Here is an 18,907-nt window from a genome sequence, read left to right as displayed (position 1 = left end):
TCTAGTGTGAAGTTTTTGTGACAACTTAGAAGTTCTGGAAATTAAGTTCTTGAACGTGTGGGGCAGCTGAAGGAGGGGCCAGTGTTAATGGCATGACAGTGACCACGCACAGGACGGTGGGGCTTCTGGCCCTTTTGCCCTGAGTGGAGCTCTCCTGGACCTGATGCAGGAGTGGGCAAGCCTACAGGCAGGACGTCCGAGCTGCCCTTCACCCTGCTTCGGTTTCCTCTCCCTCCAGATTCCTCTAAGAGCAGAGCTTGCTGGTTATTTCCTGAGAGCAGGGACACTTCCTGCTGCTGGAGTTGGACTAAATATATTCCTATGGACTTTCACCCCAATTGGGAGATGGCATCTGAGGAGCCACTGGCTTGTGTCTGCTTAGAGCACAAATACTTTCCCTTTTGAATCTTTTCATTGACTGGCTGTCTGCTTGTCATTCAGAGGAAAGAGTAAATCCACTTTTCCCTCCCGTATAAGAAACACAAAAACAACATTGTTTTGTTTGGTTTTGCTGCTTTAAATGTCTGCTTCCATCTCTCTCCGTAATTGAGCCGACCAACTCCCAAAGACATAGACTGTGAATTTATGAATTTTGTGTTAATATATGAGACTGTGGCCTGTACGAAAGGGGACCTGTTAGCCTAGTGCTGAGCTCCAGTAGGGCTTTATGTGACCCCTAGCCTTCCAGGCAAAGGCTTTTGGCCCCAGGGGAAAACTGTTGGACTTCAAAGTTTAAGGAGAAAACATCAAAGCTGTCCAGGCCAAAATGGAGCAGAGAGGGCTCTGCCATGGGCATATTTTCTGCATCACTAAGACGTCAGAAGATGGGAAGTAGCTTCCTACTGGAACCTACACTTGGACTCCCTGTAAAATATGCCACAAAAGCCTACTGCATCATAAATTCCAAGGCTTTTGCTTGAAATGCTCTCATCCCAGGTATCTCAAATGAGGATGGTAGAATTCTAGCAGGTGGGCTACTGAGTTTTCTGATTGGGTTTTTAAATACATGTGTATTCACAGGTTTAAGAGGGATTTGGTATGATTTCATTGATACCACATTCTCATAATGACGGAATTCAGCCTCCAGGTGACATCCTGCTCTCCACGCTGGAGCACCTGGACTTGCATCCTGGGCATTCCCTGTTTTTTGCTGGCTTTAAGCGGCCAGTGGTGCGAGGGCTGGCTTGTCATGTCTGATAACAGAGACCGAGCCCAGACCATGGGCCTAGTTTTGACCCATGGAGGGACTTTCAGAACAGAATTGGCTTCTATAAGCAATTTTCATTTCACAGTCGAGGGTCCCAGTTCAGAGCTTGCAAAGGTAAGAGGCAGAGGAGCAGATATTAAGAAATCCGCGGGGCAGTCCAGCTGTGTTCCTAACACGGGCACGTTCTCCACGCCTGAAGGCCACGCAGCAGGGTGCAGTTCACCTTGGAGTCAGGGTGTGAAGAGAACGTAGAATTTCTTTTTCCCCTTCAGTTTCCCTGAAGGTCCTCGTTTTTCTTTCACGTCAGGTCCTGTCTCCTTCTGGAGGCTCTCCATTCACCTCACTTGCCCACCTGTGAGTAGCTTGGTCCAATCCCATCTCATTCCTTTAAGCAGGCTTCTCCTTCCAGCCTCCACGCTTACGTCCCCTCCTCTTCCTGGCACCTCCACCGCTCTCATCTCCATCCACTTGTTGGCGTGACTTCTTCTTAGCCAAGCTCATCAGTCACCTTCTCCACAAAGCCTTCCTTCATCAAACTCACCTCATTTGATGGTTCTGTTTTTCTGCTTTCTCCTAGATTTAATATCGCAAAGGGCTAGGCTTTGTGGTTTTCAACTATGGGGTGTAGCAGAATCATCTGGGCTGGGGTTCTTCTTTTTAACATGATTCTGAGGTGCACCAAAGTTTGGCATTATTTGCCTCATGCGAGATGTTAAGCCTACTCATAAGTGTAAGCATAATTTTAGTCATTTCAGCAGGCAGAGCAAAATACGTTGTCTATTTCCTTGTCATAACCCTTTTAATCAATTCTGTGAGCTCGGAATCTGCTTTCCTGGTGCTCACTGCAGGGATGAATTAAGAGAATTACCCATTTTATGTGGAAAAAGTCATCGTGATCGGGTTATATTCCCCCGGCACTCCCCTCCCTCCGTCCCCCTTCTATCAGTTAATGTCTTGGGAACCTCTTCTGATAGGGTTAGGTCTTGGATACCAGTTTATTGTAACATTATGGAAAACATTTGGAGAATGTGGTGGAGCTTTTCTTAGATCTTCTTGCCGATGATTGTTGCTGAAGTTGCCGTTGTTGTTTTTATTATTAAGATGCTCTTAAATTCATGCTCTTTCCTTCGAATCGTTCAAGTGTAGCTCTAAAACAGCTATGCCCTACCAGGTATCAACAGTCATTTTCTATATTTGCTTGTCTCCCATCTGGATTTTTAGACTCTTAAATTCTCCTATCTGATGATTCAGTGTTTCCTTGCTTTCGGTTCATGTGAATACCATCAGCTTGCAAGTAATGAATTCCTGGTGTTGGCAGCCGCCGCCTCCGACCTCCCTGGGTAATTGTTAGGGTGTCAGCCGTCTTCCCCCTCCTTGCACAGGATTGCCCTCTCAGGGAAAGGAGGGGCGCGGACCAGGTGCTTTCTGGAGCCCCTGCAGCTCAGAGCTCCAGCCTTCCGCAGCTTGTAAGTTTCTCGGGTACAGCTGCAGATTTTATACAGGAAAAGCCTAAGCGTCCCTTTACCCATCAAGCCATTGTTTAAGAATCTTTTGATGCTGGGCACTTTGAATAGGTCAAAAACTTCACTTTGAATAGGTCAAAAACTTCTTGGTAGTTCAGGACTTCACAGGCTCGGAGGCACGTGCCAGGGAGTTCGGCTCTTGGGTCCAGCGCCCCCACCAGCTGTGTACATGCATTTTGTGACAGTTTTGTGTTTAACCTTCAGTGTGCGCTTTAAACATTAAGTGAAACTCACCTTTGTCCTCTTCTCACTCTGAGAAAACCTTGACCATCCTCTCTTCCTCTTAGGTACCTGGATTTTCCCCCCTAAGAATCAGGAAAGATTCAAAATAGGTCAGAACTTCAATGATTAGATATGAGATAATTTTCATTCTCAACGTTAACCTCACTCCTTTGGATAGTCATTTTAAAGACATTGATAAGTCTTTGAAGGGGTTGCAAGAAGCCTTTCCTTTAAAAAAGAATCTTTAAATAAAGCAAGACTGGTACGGTTCTTTCAGCACATCTGATTAAGAAATAGCTGTGGGTTGTAATGTTTCTGATTGTTGACAAGTCCTTTGCCTTTTCATCTCTGCGTACTTGGCCTGTTTTAAATGGCATTATCTAGCGATGCCATGTAAAATGTTATATGCAGACTTGTCCAAGATATTACCACCAACCAAAATCTGCAGAGCACGTAACAGTCTGCCCAGGAGAAATGCACCAAAGTAAGGAAGCTGGAGTCCATGGATAACCAGCGTGTGATAAAGGCAAGGAAAAGAAAGGCCCCAGGGCTTTCCCACTGGTACCATTACTTCAGGTCAGGCAGGTTTGCCCCTCTAAGAGTGGGCCTACGGAAATAAAATCCACCAAAGAAAATGAGACCACCATTTATGGCTGTTTCTAGCATACAAAATACACTTTTATTGGGCTATAAAAATATATCCTTCAACTTTGGAATTTCAGTCCAGCCGTCATCTTTAGTGGCCCATAGTAGATTTCATTAAAATCATTTCTGGGCCACTTTTTCATTTGAGAACTGTATCGATAACTCGCAAACAGTCTGCATTCAGACCCTTGTAAACGTTGTCATCATTTCCCTGCCATTTGGATTGAGCTGCTTTTCCCACAGGCTGGGAAGGCTTCCGTGCTCTCAGCTTTAACAGGGATGTGCTCCCCACGGAATGGGCCAGCTCCCTGCAGCTCCTTCCAGCATGTCGTTCCATGCAGGGATTCCACGGTGCGCTCCACGTCTTCGCGCGCTCCCACGTGCATCCTCGTTTAACCACGGCCTCACCTTCAGATCCACTTGGGTTTATTTTAGCTGACGGGTGGGCAGTGCTTCTGTCAGCGTGCACAGATACCCTGTGCCCTTAAAGATGTGTTTTAAATAGTCCAGGCCTGAGTGTTTACCTAGGTCGCACCGCATCTGTTTTCTCCTCTGCACGTGGGGATAGTAATGGGATCTCGCCCTCGGGTTTTCGCGAGAAGTACGTGAATCCAGGCACACAGACCGCAGGGCCTCGTGGTGATCGTTCTGTGACGATAGGAAGAAGGTCTTATCCTTGTTCCTTACACGTCTCATCAGGCGTGGGAGAAGGTGGCCATTTGGGGTCCCGGACTCCCTTTCATCTGCTTTGCTTCCATTTGGCTCTCCATGGGGCTCCCACAGCACAGCGGCTGCTCGAGCTTCAGGGGCAGGTGAGAACTGCGGGAAGACAGGCTGCTCAAGTCAGCCTCCACGTCGTCCTGAGCCACAGCTGTGAGCACGCTCCCCAGCCCCTGGGGATTTAATGACAGCGCCCTTTGTGACCTAACGCCTTGTTGTTTGCTGCCCAGGATTTAGGAGCTGACCCTGTTGACTCACTGACATTGTCCGCCTTTGGGCTACAGGAATCATCTTCCCTGACTTTACTGTCACACAACGGCCCCAGCAAATCTTGAACATTTGTGTCCCACATCATCTCTTCACATTTTAAGAATGACAGGAGGCTTGAGTGGGAATTTCAAATTGAGTGGCAGTAATTTCCCTTCATAGCACCTACTTTATAATAGAGCTGGCTCCCTATCAAAGAATGAGAAATAATAGAAGTGATTTCATCGCTTGCCTGCTTGTCTGCTTGATTCATTCATTCAACCAATGTTTGTAGTCCACTTGCTCTGAGCAAGCACTGCACTGAAGAGTCTGCGGGTTGAACACAGAAGTAGGTCACGGGTGCTGCCCCTGGAGTTTTTATAACCCTTTAGCTGAGGGACAGTGGACGTTTTTGACCAGGAAAAGTATGGTAATAAAGAAGTGCTGGGAAGCAGATTTGGCCCAATGGATGGGTGTCCGCCTACCACACGGGAGGTCCAGGGTTCAAACCCAGGGCCTCCTGACCCGTGTGATGAGCTGGCCCACGCGCAGTGCTGATGCGCGCAAGGAGTGCTGTGCCGCTCGGGTGTCCCGTGCGTAAGGGAGCCCCATGCACAAGGAGTGTACCCCATAAGGAGAGCTGCCCAGCATGAAAAAAGTACAGCCAGCCCAGGGGTGGTGCCGCTTACACGGAGAGCTGACACAGCAAGATGACGCTACAAAAAGAGACACGGATTCCAGGTGCCGCTGACAAGAATACAGGCAGACACAGAAGAACATACAGCGAATGGACACAGAGCAGACAACTGGGGGGGGGCAGGGGGGAAGGGGAGAGAAATAAATAAAAATAAACCTGAAAAAAAAAAAAGAAGTACTGACAGAGAAGAAGGTGTATAAAGGGGCTCTCACAAGTGAAGTCAGTGTTAATAGGCAGGAGAAGGTGATCCAGAAGCTTCCATGAGAACATGTCCCACCTGTTACACAGTTTGAGAAGCCTGGGTTAACTCCTAAATTTTATAGCCAAGAAAAATGCCTATCTTTAGAGGGCCAAGTTGCTGTCCTATCATGAACCCACACATACAACTCCATTCCCAACCATCTTTTTCTTGTGGATCTTTAGCCCACGTCTACGTCTTGGGGATTTCAAGAGGTCTGATTGCCTTCATCTTCATTTGTACTTAATCGTTTTGTTAATCATAGAAGTAATACTCAGTGGAGACTTTGGAAAATAGAGGAGAGAAGACATGACCAGAGTTTCTGAGCTGTGAGGTGGTTGGTGTTTGGTCATTGACCGTCTTTCTGGTTGGGTATATGTATGAAAACTCTAATCGAGCACATCATGAAAAATTTTCCAAATCACTCATTGAGTTTCAAAACATGATTTTTTATTGTCTTAATTTATTTGCCAGTTCTCTATTATGTGCCCCTTTCTAGACTGGTTCCAGTTTGATGGCATCTTTGTACTCATAGTAATTTCCTGGGGAACATTTCTAGAAGTGGAATTACTGAGTCGTCTCACATAGTCTTCAGAATTGCAAAGGAACATTCATATATCCTGTCCTTCTCCGATGAGGCGGGAACTTTGGGAAGGAAAGATCTTTGTCAGCCATGTGCCATTTTCACCACCCCATCCCCTTACCAGACCTTTCTGAAGGCCTTAAATGTGTTCTCATCACTCATGTCTGATCCAGTCCTGATTTTGAGGACCATCTTTGGGACCAAAACTAGACCCAGGAATCCTATGAGGTTTGTGGGAAGCAAGCAGCGCTGGCTTGATCTCTTGTCCTGGGCCCGACTGGCCTATGATTTGGCCTTTCCCAATAAGTCAACGGGAGCCATAGGCCAGGGAGACCCTGTGACCTCAGTCCAGACAAGTTTACAGCAGTGGGCCCTGTGACCAGGCCAGGAATACGGAAATTGTCCTGAGGGAGTCACCATAGCTATGTGACCTTGGGGGAGTCATCCAACCTGCTGTGAAATGAAGACGCTGGACCAACTGGCCAGAGGCCCCTTCATTTCCACACTTCCCAAGGCCAAGGTTCTGGATTTACCAAGGCCTGACCCAGTTCTCATAATGGTCCCACTTTGGGCTGTCGGCATCACTATGACCCATTTGTTACTAGGTCCCTCTTGGTCATCTGGGTCCTCTCCAACTACCACCCCATGCTCCTGAACATTCCAGACTATATAGTGCTGTGCAAGTGGACAAGATATGCAAATCCAAGTGGACAGAGAGGCAGAGAATTTTGTGCATCTCCTTCCTTTGTGCAGAGGCTGGTGGCTAGATGAGGTTGTGGCAGAAGGAAGAGGGTACCATTACAGTTTTAAAATAAGATCTCTTCTCCCTGAAATTTAAGGGAATCATAACCACAACTTAGAATTTCCTCTGCAGATAAATAAAGTATGTTAGCTCATAGAATCCTGTGAAGAAATATTTCCCTATTTATTTTGTAGCTTCCCTGTTTGAATAAGCCAGCCTAAAATAACAATAACAATGATGTATTATAAATATTGGAGAGCAAATGAAAAACGCTATGGATACTTCCTACTACTAATATAAAATGTAGATTTCTTCACAGTATTATTTGGTTTCCTCTGGATGGGATACGGAAATTAAATTTTGTATGCAGTGTATCCATAGAGAATGATGTGCTTTCTCTTTTCAGCAATATGCCATGTTTAAAAGTTAATCTTGTATCATAACTGATGGGTGAGACAAGCAATTCTAGTAAGATCTCTTTACTAACTGAAAGGGAATACCCAAATTCTTTTTATTCTGTGCAAGAATTTGATTTTTAAAATTTGAATTAGGCTTATTTCTTAATAATTGTTCAAAAGAAACAGATTCTTTTAGGATAATTATAATTGGGAATTCTAGAGGAAGAGTAAGTTTCAGGAATGCAAATGGTGGTAAGCAAGTGATACTGGTGTTTTATAAATTGTTGAGTCCTGTATAAAGGATTATTTATAAACATTAATACTATTTCATCACATCTAAGTATTGCTTTTTAGACTCAGTCGCTTCCACTATTTCCTTCTTCTTCCAACCATCACCTCTTTTCTCCCTTTTCGTTCCTCATGAGCCTTTACCTTACTTGAAAGTACCCGCTGTGGATATCCACAGCGTTGTCCTTAGGTTGTTCCTTGCTGGGCCTTTTTTTTTTTTGAAGAATTATTTATTTATTTAATTTCTCTCCCCTTCCCGCTCCCCCCTCCCCCCAGTTGTCTGCTCTCTGTGTCCATTCACTGTGTGTTCTTCTGTGTCCTCTTGTATTCTTGTCAGCGGCACCAGGAATCCGTGTCTCTTTTTGTTGCATCATCTTGGTGCGTCAGCACTCTGTGTATACGGCACCATTCCTGGGCAGGCTGCACATTTTTCACGCTGGGCAGCTCTCCTTATGGGGCACACTCCTTGTGCGAGGAGCTCCCCTACACGGGGGATACCCCTGCGTGGACCACACTCCTTACGCGCATCAGCACTGCGCATGGGCCAGCTCAAAACAGGTCAGGTGGCCCAGGGTTTGAACCCTGGACCTCCCATGTGGTAGGCAGACGCTCTACCCGTTGAGCCAAATCCGCTTCCCTGCTGGGCCTTTTTAACTTCCATTTTTTTGGCCATATTTCTCCCAGGTTTGTAGATACTGAAGCAATCAGCAGTGTAGGGAAAATGCCCAAAGCTCACTTGGGGAGTAGCCAAAGTTGGGGTATCCCTTAGGTTTATGTGTCTTAATTAATTTAGCATAAAATATAACTTTATTTTCAACTTAAGTCTGTATTTTAAAATCAGTTACCATTGATGTGATTTGAAAGCATGACATCATATCAATGCAATCATTTTTGGATGCCGCCTCTAGCTTTTAGAAAACATGATTCCATTATTTCGTAGAGTCAGTCAGCAAACATTCACTGAGGACCTACTGGGACCCAGGCTCAGTGTCCAGTACCAAAGATACAAAGATGGGCAAACTCGTGGCCCCTGCCCCCAGTGGGGTGAGGTCTCCATCCCACCTCCCCAGGAAGGTGAGCCCCACCGCTAATCAGTTCTGCATCCTGGAGCCAGTTCGCTCTCTCACCCTCTGTTTCCCGGTCTCGCAAATGAGACCATTTCCCTAGGTTTGTCCCTTTTAGCTGCCAAATGGTCAGTCTGCGATGATTGCAAATTATTCTTGGTACTCTATTATCACTGCTTGGGCTCAGTTGAAAAGAAACAGGGGGCGGACTAATTGGATGTGCTTAACCCACCCCTTCTGTCTCAAGTTGACATTGCTGGGCCTCCAGTGATAGCTGCCTTGCCTTTTCCCACAGTTTCACTCATCTGTTGTCCATAACTCTTAAGCCTGGGTTTTTGGCTCCCTGTTAGGCGAAAGACTTAGTGCTTTTAGCCTAAACCAGTTTTGAGCAGCCTGGGACTAGTTAGGCAGGCAACTTCTCTTCTCTCCCAGACCCCCGGGACTCTGTGCATCTTGTTTGTTTGTAGGGAAAGGAGGAGTAGTTTTGACCCTTCTGGCGATGCCTGGACCTTTAGCGGAAACATGCCTGGATTTGTAAACGCCCGAGCCCCAGAACCCAGGCCGTTCCAGCAACCCAGGCCTCCTTTCTCCTGGTAATCTGATTTCGGGTTTGAGCTGTTCCAGCCTGCAGCCTTTTGCCTTGCGCGGACTGTACTCTCAAGACACACATGCTCAGCCCTGCGCTGTGAGAACCCTCAGCCCAGTTTCACTTGACAGGCCTGAGGCCGGCTGCCGGGTGCGAATTAGCCTAGCCGGGCCCTGGCCCTGCACCTTTCTGGGTGCAGCCATGCTCAGAAGCCCCGGGACCTCCGGCTACCTGGGGGCTTTCAGGTTCTCTGAGAAGCAAGGTAAGGCAAGAGAGAGAGGTAAAAGGCACTTTGGCATTTATTTTCTAGTCTCGGGAATGTCATGCATATTGCATTTGACCTGGAATTTTCTTATAGAATCAGATGAAGAAAATATTTTTTTCTCGGTTCCTCAGAGGACACTTTAAATATGTAACTCAGTTTATAAATGACCTTACCTAGTGATTGCTGAGACTATGAACTTTGTTTTTCCTCTTGTGAGTTAAAGATATTGCTAAACCACTGCAGCCTTTATATAGGAAAAATTGTAAATTAAGTTAGAATGCCCAGACTTTGTATCAAATTCTGAGTGTGCTGCACTCTAGTTCAAATATTTTTCTAAACCAAATGCATGCATGTATATATCTATATATACTAAATCATTGCCAGTAGGCAGTGTTGAGTGTTTTGTCTTTTTATTAAATCTTCATGTAGGACATTTTGGAACAAATTACTATCTTTTTTAGTAGCTTCCTTTTGAGCACAGAGGAAAATGTATGCTTTCAATTTAACTGCAGAAGTGGTACACCATATTCAGTTCACCCACTGAACAAAGAAAATGAAGTGCTGAGTTATTTTGAATGTCAGGTCTAAAAATCAGCCATTATCTATCAAAAGTAGTGCCTATCACAAATGCACTATTTGGAAGCAATATGAATAATCCAGGCCTCAGATTCAGGAATTTCTTCTATAATACTTGATAGCTTTTTGAACTGTGAGTTCTCTTTCTTTAAAGATATAACAAGAAATTGCATAACTAGGAGAAAAGACTAGCTGTTTAAATTGCGTTGTACCTTTCATTTCATTGCAAGTCGCCTAGTTGCCAGGATTTCCAAATACTGGGATTAAGGATGCATTTTGATGGATAATGAAGTGTCAGGCATCTGGTGTATTTTGAACATCTTTTCCTACAGGCTTCTGACCTCAAATATGAAATAGTAAAAGACACTTCCTTAGGGGAAGAAGTTTCTGTAAATGGTCTACTTGTGGCTTTCTTGGTGGACAAACCATTACTGTGCCAAAAGCTGTAAAACATATTAATTGCCATTAGACTCCTTGTAAATTTTGCCGGTGCCTGGTTTTGATTAACCCATTCACCCAGGATGTGTTTTTCCTGTATGGAATTGTTACCAGCTGTCCTTACATAATATATATCTCATCTTCAAAATTAAACAAGTAATTAATTTCATGTGCTATTATTGTTTGGATTTTAATGCACTCTCCATCCACCCTACCCACATTTCAAAAGGCATCTCAAGGGTATCAGACAATGATTATTTTCAACATTTCTGGTTACCTTGACCAAAATTATTTCATTAATTTCTCCAGTTTTTTTTTCTGTTCCTATAGATATGCTATCCAGTATTTAATTGCTTTTATTCTCGTCTGCATAATGGATTTAAATAATGTTGAACTACGTCAGAGTTGTTTTTTACCCATGGAGTATATTCGTTTCTCTTCTGTAGTAAACAAAAAGCTTTGCCTATGTAAAGTTTATGTGGAATTTTATTCTTAGAAGGTATCATTTTTGTATTCTTCTTCTTATTTGTTCAATGAGACTTTGAAGAATTTTTCCCCCATTGGAGTTTGTTTGTTTGGTTTAACTTATTGTGTAGCTAAATTAATGTTAATTTTTTTTCCCTTAGATTTCAACAAGAGAAACTTAAGCTGCATTGGATTCCCACCTCAAAGAAAAGTCCCAAGGTAAAATGGCCTTTGCTTAAGGAATCTTAAGTTTTGAGGATTTGTAATTGCTTCTTCAATTATTTTCTTAAATTGCTAATTCATGAGTTTAAGTGTTTGACAATATGTTTCCCCAAGTTTGAGTTATTAAAATATCTGAAATTAGCTGACTTAACAGTACATTCAGCCAGCAAAGATTCTTTTTACAATTAATGCAGTTCATGGGGACTCTTTGGAGAACAAGATGTTGATGGCTCTTGTACTTGCAAACTGATAAAGGGCTATCATCTTTTCTTTCTCACACCCCCTCTAAGCCTAGGATGCCCTTTTGTAACATCCATCAACTAAGGGAGCTTTTGATTGTTTTAGAAAGGGTTTGGCCTTGGCCTTGGACTTGTCCTTCCTCCCTCCCTCCCTGCCTCCCTTCGTCCATTCCTCTGTCTGTCCGTGTAAGTTTTTGATGTCTGGGCTTGCCATCTCTCTCTCTGCCTTCTTGCACTTCTAATTCCCTTTGCTGATTTGATTCACCCCGTATGCTAAAGCTCTGTGGTCCATCATTATTGATGCAAGACAACATAAAAATTAAAAACTCTGCCAAACAAACTAGCTATACCTCAGTATTTCTTATTAGATATATCTAACAGCTGTCCCCAATGGAGTTTGGGGTTTTCAAATGGAAGCACAGACTTACCACCCCCTGGACTTGGGCACGGATGCCAGCCTGAGTGCTATTATGTTGCCAGGCCCTGAGCCCTGCTCAAGCCTTCACGGCACCCAGGTGTCCCTGTTCCTCAGGCATTATGACATTGCTTCTCTACTAAATAAGGGTTTTGCATTTCAAAGGCATTGGAATGATGTTGTCTAACCACTGTCCTCTCAGGCCACGCCTGGCTTTGCATTAGGAGATGGCACATTGGGTAGGATAAAGACGTAGCTTCTCCATCCTTGTGTGGAGCAGCAGTCACCAGGGTCATCATGATGTCTTCTGTGACTCGTGAAATTGGACTTTTCTCCTGCATCTCCCACATTTCTCCTTTCTGCCACATTTTTAAATTGAATCTGAGACTCCTAATAAGGTCCCAGCAGGTTGGCTGTGTGTAAGAAGGAAGGAGAGGAGAGAGTGGGAGGAATGTCGAGCAGAGCATGGCCTCTGAAGGGCAGCCCCCTCGGCGGGGAGGCGCAGGGGGACAAGAGCTATTCCGAAGTCCCAGGTGTGTTACTCCTTATGTGCCTCTTAAAGTCATGGCCTGCTTGCCGCGGTGCTGAGTGAAAAACTGGCTGGCGAGACAATGACCTGCTGCCTTAAACGAAGCAGAGTCGATGCAAGAAAATGGGTTTTCATCTCCTGTGTCTTGTAATTTAAACTTCAGTGGAAAAGCCACCAGATTGTGGGGGAGCCTCACTCACAGTGGGGACTGAATAGCTATTGTAATTGCATATCTCACATTTTATGAAAGAGAAGAGATAAGAAGAGCAGTATGGTCTGCACACACTTTAATAAAATTTCCCCTTGTTGTACACTTCTGGGCATTTAAGTAGGTTAATAGGACATGTTTTAAAAAATCATTACGGAGGTGAGGAGCAATCTCTTCGAATACTGGAGCAAAAGGGAAGCAGAAGTATGGAAAGATTAGACATAAAGAGGGAGCCTTATTTCAGAGGAGATAACAATGGTTGGATAAGAATGTAGATGATACTTAGAAAGTTTTAAAGTTATTTTTTAAAAATGAAGTCTGTAATGCTTACTTTAGTTCTGTATGGAGAGACTATTTCATACTGAAATAAAGGCTCATAACTTGTGGGGTGAGCTGCGGCAATACCCCAAGGTCTGCGGAAGTTGTCCCAGCAGGATGGGACCACCTGCTGACCCCTGGTCACAGAGAGGATAGCTGATGAGGAAGAGCAGGGTCCCACTCCAGCATCCGGAGGGGTATGAGCTGGGAGCAGTGCAGATTAGGGGTGGTGTGAGCTAGAAGCAGTGTGAGCTGGGAGTGGTGTGAGATGGGAATGCTATGACCTGAAAGCACTGGGAGCTGGAAGTACTAGGAGCTAGGAGCAGTGTGAGCTGGGAGTGGTGTGAGCTGGGAGTGGTGTGAGCCGGGAGTGGTGTGAGCCAGGAGTGGTGTGAGCCGGGAGTGGTGTGAGCCAGGAGCGGTGTGAGCTGGGAAGGCTATGACCCGGAAGCACTGGGAGCTGGAAGTACTGGGAGCTAGGAGTGGTGTGAGCTGGGAGCGGTATGAGCTGGAAGTGGTGTGCGCTGGCAGCAGTATGAGCTGGAAGTGGTGTGAGCTGGGAGCGGTGTGAGCTGGGAGCGGTGTGAGCTGGAAGTGGTGTGAGCTGGGAGCGGTGTGAGCTGGAAGTGGTGTGAACTGGGAGTGGTGTGAGCTGGGAGTGGTGTGAGCTGGGAACAGTATGAGCCAGGAGTAGCCTCTCCTAGCCACACTGCTCTGGAGCCTCTGACTCAGCACAAGCAAAGGAAGGGTGCTGTCAGGCTCTTTGGGGTATTGCTTAGGTGCTTGATCAGCTGGTGGACAACCAGCAATCCCTCATTCACAGAGGGCCCGGAACGCCTTCCCAGCTCCCCTTGCCTGTGCGTTCCCGCTGGGTAGTGCCCGTGTGTAGAGAGGCCACAGAAGATGAGAAGAGGCGTGTTTCTTTAAACTGGGTTTCTCGTATGACTGGAAGACTCTTGCATCAGCACAGCTTTTGTGGCCCTCTTGAGCCAGCGCCACACCTTCCGGCCCAGCCTCCTTGTTCTTTTCTTCTGCATATTCTGATTCCTCACAACCTTGTCATCTGGCTAGAGAGGTTCTCAGTCATTTAGTGTGTACAAGGGAGAGACGGGGGAGAAACAGGGACACGGTGTAGACAGCATGCGGATTGCCATACTTAAACTTTACCTTGAAAGATGTCGGTGTCAAAGACAGCGTCTTATAAACACATGCACATATACAAATGCTTCATACATGTACATGTATGTAAGGTGAGCAAATGTAATGAGGAAATTTGCTTTCCTACCGATACACTGTTCTAAAGATGAAAGAAAGAACAGATGCTTATAACTGATCGTGATCGAATATAGGCCCTTCTAATTATTCTCAATCTTTGCAATGATATTTGTTCCTGGGCATGGCAGCAACATTGTATAAGGCATATATATATAAATACTTTAGAATGAAATGTAGTATACATTGAGGTATTTTGTAGAACTCATATGTGTGATCACTCATTCAACACGCAGTTATTGAATAGTAGGCGGTAAATAAATATGCAAGGATGACAGTGGCATAGGGTGAGGACCAAACAGACCTGGTCCCACCCTTAAAAATCTCTAGCAGACTTTTAAAAAAACGCATTCAGAATAACTCTGTAATGTCACTTGTAAGACATGCGACAGAGAGAACGGCGTGGGCTGGCATGAGAGAGAGTGGCACGGGGGCATAATGCAGCGTGGGGCTGGCCATGGTGGGCAGAGGGGCAGGAGTCTTCCCTGAGGAGGTGCCCCAGGCAGGGAGCAAGCCTGAGCCAGGAGAGGAGCTGGAGAGGGAAAATTCACGTAGGGGACAGCGGTCACCACACACCGCGTTCAGAAGCGCGCGAGGTTTCCCGAGGAGGGTGTGGTGTGTGTGGGCTTCTGACCAGCTGAGGAAGGGCTTGAGTTGATCCTGGTACTGATGCTATTTGTGACATTTTCAAAGAAAGTAAATTCTTAAGGAGCCGGGGGCTGTCGGGATGATGACTCGTCTCAGCAGGTGGATAATTTCTTAGTCTTCAAGGTTTGTAAAGTGGTTGATAAGGACTGATTCTTTTCAAGATATTTTCTTCTACATCATGGGAACACCTGGCACTCATAGTTATTAATATGAGCTTTACCGTATTTCTAAGCAATACTTAAGTTTCTGGCGTAGCCTGGTTCTGGGAAGGCGGGAGGGTGTCCCGTTTGGAAGAGCGTGGGAGTTTCTGGTGGTTGCGTTTGTACCAGGGCGTAGATTTTCCGTGTGCACAGCTCAGCGTGGCTGCTTCTGACTCTGTGGACGCTCCTTAGAGGACCCGGTACACACAGGCCAGCTTCATGCGACAGGATTTTCCACCTGTCTGTCACCTGTCTGAAGCAATAGCGTCATTGGAGAGTATCTAGTTCCTGTTTCCTAGGTTTTGTTTTCTTTCTGTGAGGCAGGCAGAGTGGAGCAGGCCCTGTTTCCCTAGAAGACTGTGGGTTGTGCAGACAGCATTCAGGGGGCCTCTGAGCCCAGGGTAGAGTCGGGCTGGACTGGAATCATCTCCTCTTCCTAATCTGTAGGTGGAGGGCAGCGAGACCCGATAGGGAGCTGGGGTGGGCTCCCCTGTTACCTGCTCATGAGTGCCTGTGTGTGCCTCTCCCCCAGCCTGGAGTTGGGGACCTCTCAGGGGTATGAGCCAGTGCAGGAGTATATAGACCACCCTCAAGTGCTGCAAAGCCAGGCTATCTGATGGGGTGGGATTGGGGGGAAGCCAGTGGTTGAACATTCCCCAGTACACTACTGAAGAGTCTCTATGTCACAAGGCTCTCCCGAAGGTAATTAAGATCATGCCTGGCTATGCTTGGTACTGGGAACAAGTACATAGTAAACACTCAACAACTTCTTTTCTCCCTTGTTGTTTGCTCCTGTTTTCCCAGACAAGTTTACCTGAGACTTTCAGGCCTCTGCACTGTGCCTTGATATATTGGTTGTTTGAATATACTTTGATATAATTTTTTATAGAATTTTAACCCTTAAGCTTGTAGGTACTGTTTTTCCTGGTAAAGAAGTCGTATCACAGAGAGGTTACGTGATTAATACAGGCTCACACTGAAATTGGTGGGTCCAGAATAGATTGTCAGTCTAAACTGAGAAGTATGGTTCCCAGTTTGGTATTTGATCCCCTATCCACGCCACCTTCTTATCCTGATTTAATTATTTAATGAAATAGCATGACTAACTAAAATGTAAACAAATGAAAAAAATTGACAACTCCACAAAATAAAACTTGTTACTTGTGGTCTACATACTTACAGTTAATTGTGTATAACTGTAGCATAGATAAATTTTTATGTTCTGCATTTTTCACCTAATATTATGTGTTGTGGTTTAAATTGACTATAAAAATGTTACTAATAGAATAATTTTTAGCTTTCAGGGAGAGCTTTCACTTGAAGACAAAGAGCACCTTGCTAACAGCAAAAGAGAAATTGATGTTAAGTTTTTAGCTGCACTTCCTAAAGGTAAGACTTGTTCTAAATTGTTGACCAGTGTTCAGGGCATATAAATATATGTTCCCTGATTTTCTTTCAGAAGAGTTCTTTCTCACTAATCTCAACTTGCTTTGTCCATTCCCACCTCATCTGAGAATTAGCTCAGCCTCAATTAAAATTCCTGTCTTCTTGCATTTTTATTCCTCATCTTTCTACTTGTTCTTTCCCTTTGATTCTAGGGATCCTTGAGTTTTCACTGAAGGCTTGGTGGGGAGGATAAGAAAAGGAGTGTAGGACCACCCTTACCTGCTCTTCTCTCCTTCCCACTTTTAAACATCTCCAAAAAGCAGTTAGTCTTGTTCATCCCTAGAAAACTGCTTCCCAGTTTTATGACATTCACATTTAATATATTTCTGCTCCTCTACTGGGCTAGAAATCCCTAGTGCAGACTACATCTTAATCATTTTTCTTCTTCCCCAAGTAGGTGTTCATAAATGTTTGATGAATTCATATTTTCATTGGTAAAGATGTGCATAAAGTAAATATTTGTGTTTGATATAACCCAACTACTCCTAGTTTTGCCTTTGAGGTGATGATTATATCAGCATGGCGTAATCTTTGTTGTCACCACTACAGCACTAGCACAACAAATGATCATTAAGGTCTTCATTCTGAATGAGCTGTGTACACCTTATATTTAAAAGAAACAGATTTGGTGGGCAATCACATTTTTTTCCAACTCTGAAAGAAAAAAAAAAAGATGACATCAAGCCCAAAAGAAACTAAACCATTTAAAAATACTCTTTTAATAGAAACCAAATCCACTTTAAAAGCCCACTGACAAATTAGAGTACATCCCAAGGAATTGAATTGCAGGATATGCCTAGACATAGTTGGTAAGGGGAGATGTTTGAGGGACTGAGGAGTTTGGTGTAGTTCATAAAAGTTAACCAGAAACATTTTGATCTTCAAGGACTTAGAAACCTGTTAACTGAAATATGGGTTTATTCTGTGTTGCTCCAAAGGCCAAAAATAAAAATAATGTGTGGAATTTTAAGAAGTATGTGTTACTTCATTTAAGAAAGAAAATTCTAGCAATTCATGGTACGTAGAATTGCAGTAGACTGTGTTGTGATATCCAACTCCTCTCATGACATGTTCAAAGGAAAGGTCAAACAACCATGTATTCAAGGGCACGGGTACTGTACCGGGTTCCTCCACTGATGAGTATGTGGACCAAGTGTGAAATGGGGAGGTCTTTCCAATTTCTGAGACTATAAAATACAGAGAAACTCAATCAGATATAGACCTAAGTGTTTAAAATTGGTGAGGATGATCAAAACAAATTGACTTTAGCAAGAACTTAAGAAAGTTGACCGATTAGGTCCCAGTTAGGCACCTAGTATGAAGGGTCTTTCTTGCCCATTCTCTACTCCATTTTGTCTTTTTGTTTTGGGGGGTTTTATGTGTTTTCATTTTTTAATGAATGATACCATAGATACCAATGTTAGGAACAGAAAAATTAAAAATAATCCTTAAGGTTCAACAACATGTAACTCCATCTATAAGAAACTTTAAAAATACAAGTTCATTAACCAGACTTATTAGAGAATTTAACATGACTTTACATCTTTAAAGCATGCTTGAAAAGTGTCAGTTCCCCACCTCCCCTTAGTTTCAGTTAAATTCCCCACCATCTTATTTCACAGCCATGGCTCTTCTTGAATTTGGGCAGGCATAATTGGATAGATTCATGTATTATCAGCCATCTTCTCATTTCTCCATCTCAGCAGATGTGTTAATGATTCCATCAGCTCTCGATAATATAATGTTAAAAATAGGAATTGCTCATAACTGTGTTTTAATGGCAGAGTCTTAGGTTTGTTCTTAAGTTAACAGAAGTTTCTTTCTGTTCATTTAGCGAAGGATTCTTGCATCTGTAAAACTGAGCGTTAAAATGTTCATTGATTCTAAGGATCGTCCTTCAACTATGTATGAAAAACAGGTTAGCAAGGGATTAAAAACCTTTACCTATGTAGTGTTATACTGTTAAAATAGATTTTTCCATTTAGGAATTATGAAATGGATCCAGTACATTACCCCACGTTTTTTAAAGCAGTTTTGTTGAATATAATGTACATACTATACAATTCACCCATTTAAAGCAAACGATTCAGTGGTCTTTAGTATATACATAGAGTTGTGCATCCATTGCTACAATTTTAGAACGTTTTCCTTACCCGCAAAATAAAAACCACACAGCTAAGCCATCATTTCCCTCCGTATTCACCTAGTTTTGTAATTACTGATTTTATAAGCTGCTTTCCTCTATATTAGTGGCACCCATCCAGGTGTCAACGTTGAGGCGCCTTTCTCCCATGGGAAGAAAGCTCAGCGTTCAGGGAAGTAGGCTCTCGGCTTGAGCCCTCATGCTGTCAAGTGCTGGAGGGGGCAAGGCTGTTCTCAGCAGACCCCGGGCCCTTACCTTTCCTTGGAAGTTTCTATTGTACTCAAGTCTGGAGGACTGAACGCGATATCTTTACCAGAAATGCTTTTTTTTTTCTGGAGTTAGTGGAAAGAAAAGCTCCTAGAAG

At 44.1% G+C, this 18,907-nt stretch overlaps 1 protein-coding gene across 17 annotated transcripts in view; it reads left to right on the top strand.

Moving 5' to 3' along the window:
* The window catches only part of SVIL (supervillin), a 235,390-nt gene that overhangs the window by 124,768 nt on the left and 91,715 nt on the right, over positions 1-18,907 (top strand). For all 17 annotated transcript variants that reach the window (XM_071215467.1, XM_071215465.1, XM_071215466.1 and 14 more), the window contains 2 exons: positions 11,065-11,122; positions 16,252-16,343. Coding sequence is in view for 5 of the 17 variants with exons in the window: in XM_058297752.2 (XP_058153735.1) it covers positions 11,065-11,122; positions 16,252-16,343 (150 nt within the window). In the remaining 12 variants the exon portion in view is untranslated. The remainder of the gene's footprint in view (positions 1-11,064; positions 11,123-16,251; positions 16,344-18,907) is intronic.

Source organism: Dasypus novemcinctus, chromosome 5, assembly GCF_030445035.2.
Source record: "Dasypus novemcinctus isolate mDasNov1 chromosome 5, mDasNov1.1.hap2, whole genome shotgun sequence".
Lineage (NCBI taxonomy): Eukaryota > Metazoa > Chordata > Mammalia > Cingulata > Dasypodidae > Dasypus > Dasypus novemcinctus.
Note: the sequence above shows the minus strand (reverse complement) of the source record. Positions and strands in the feature narration are given on the sequence as shown.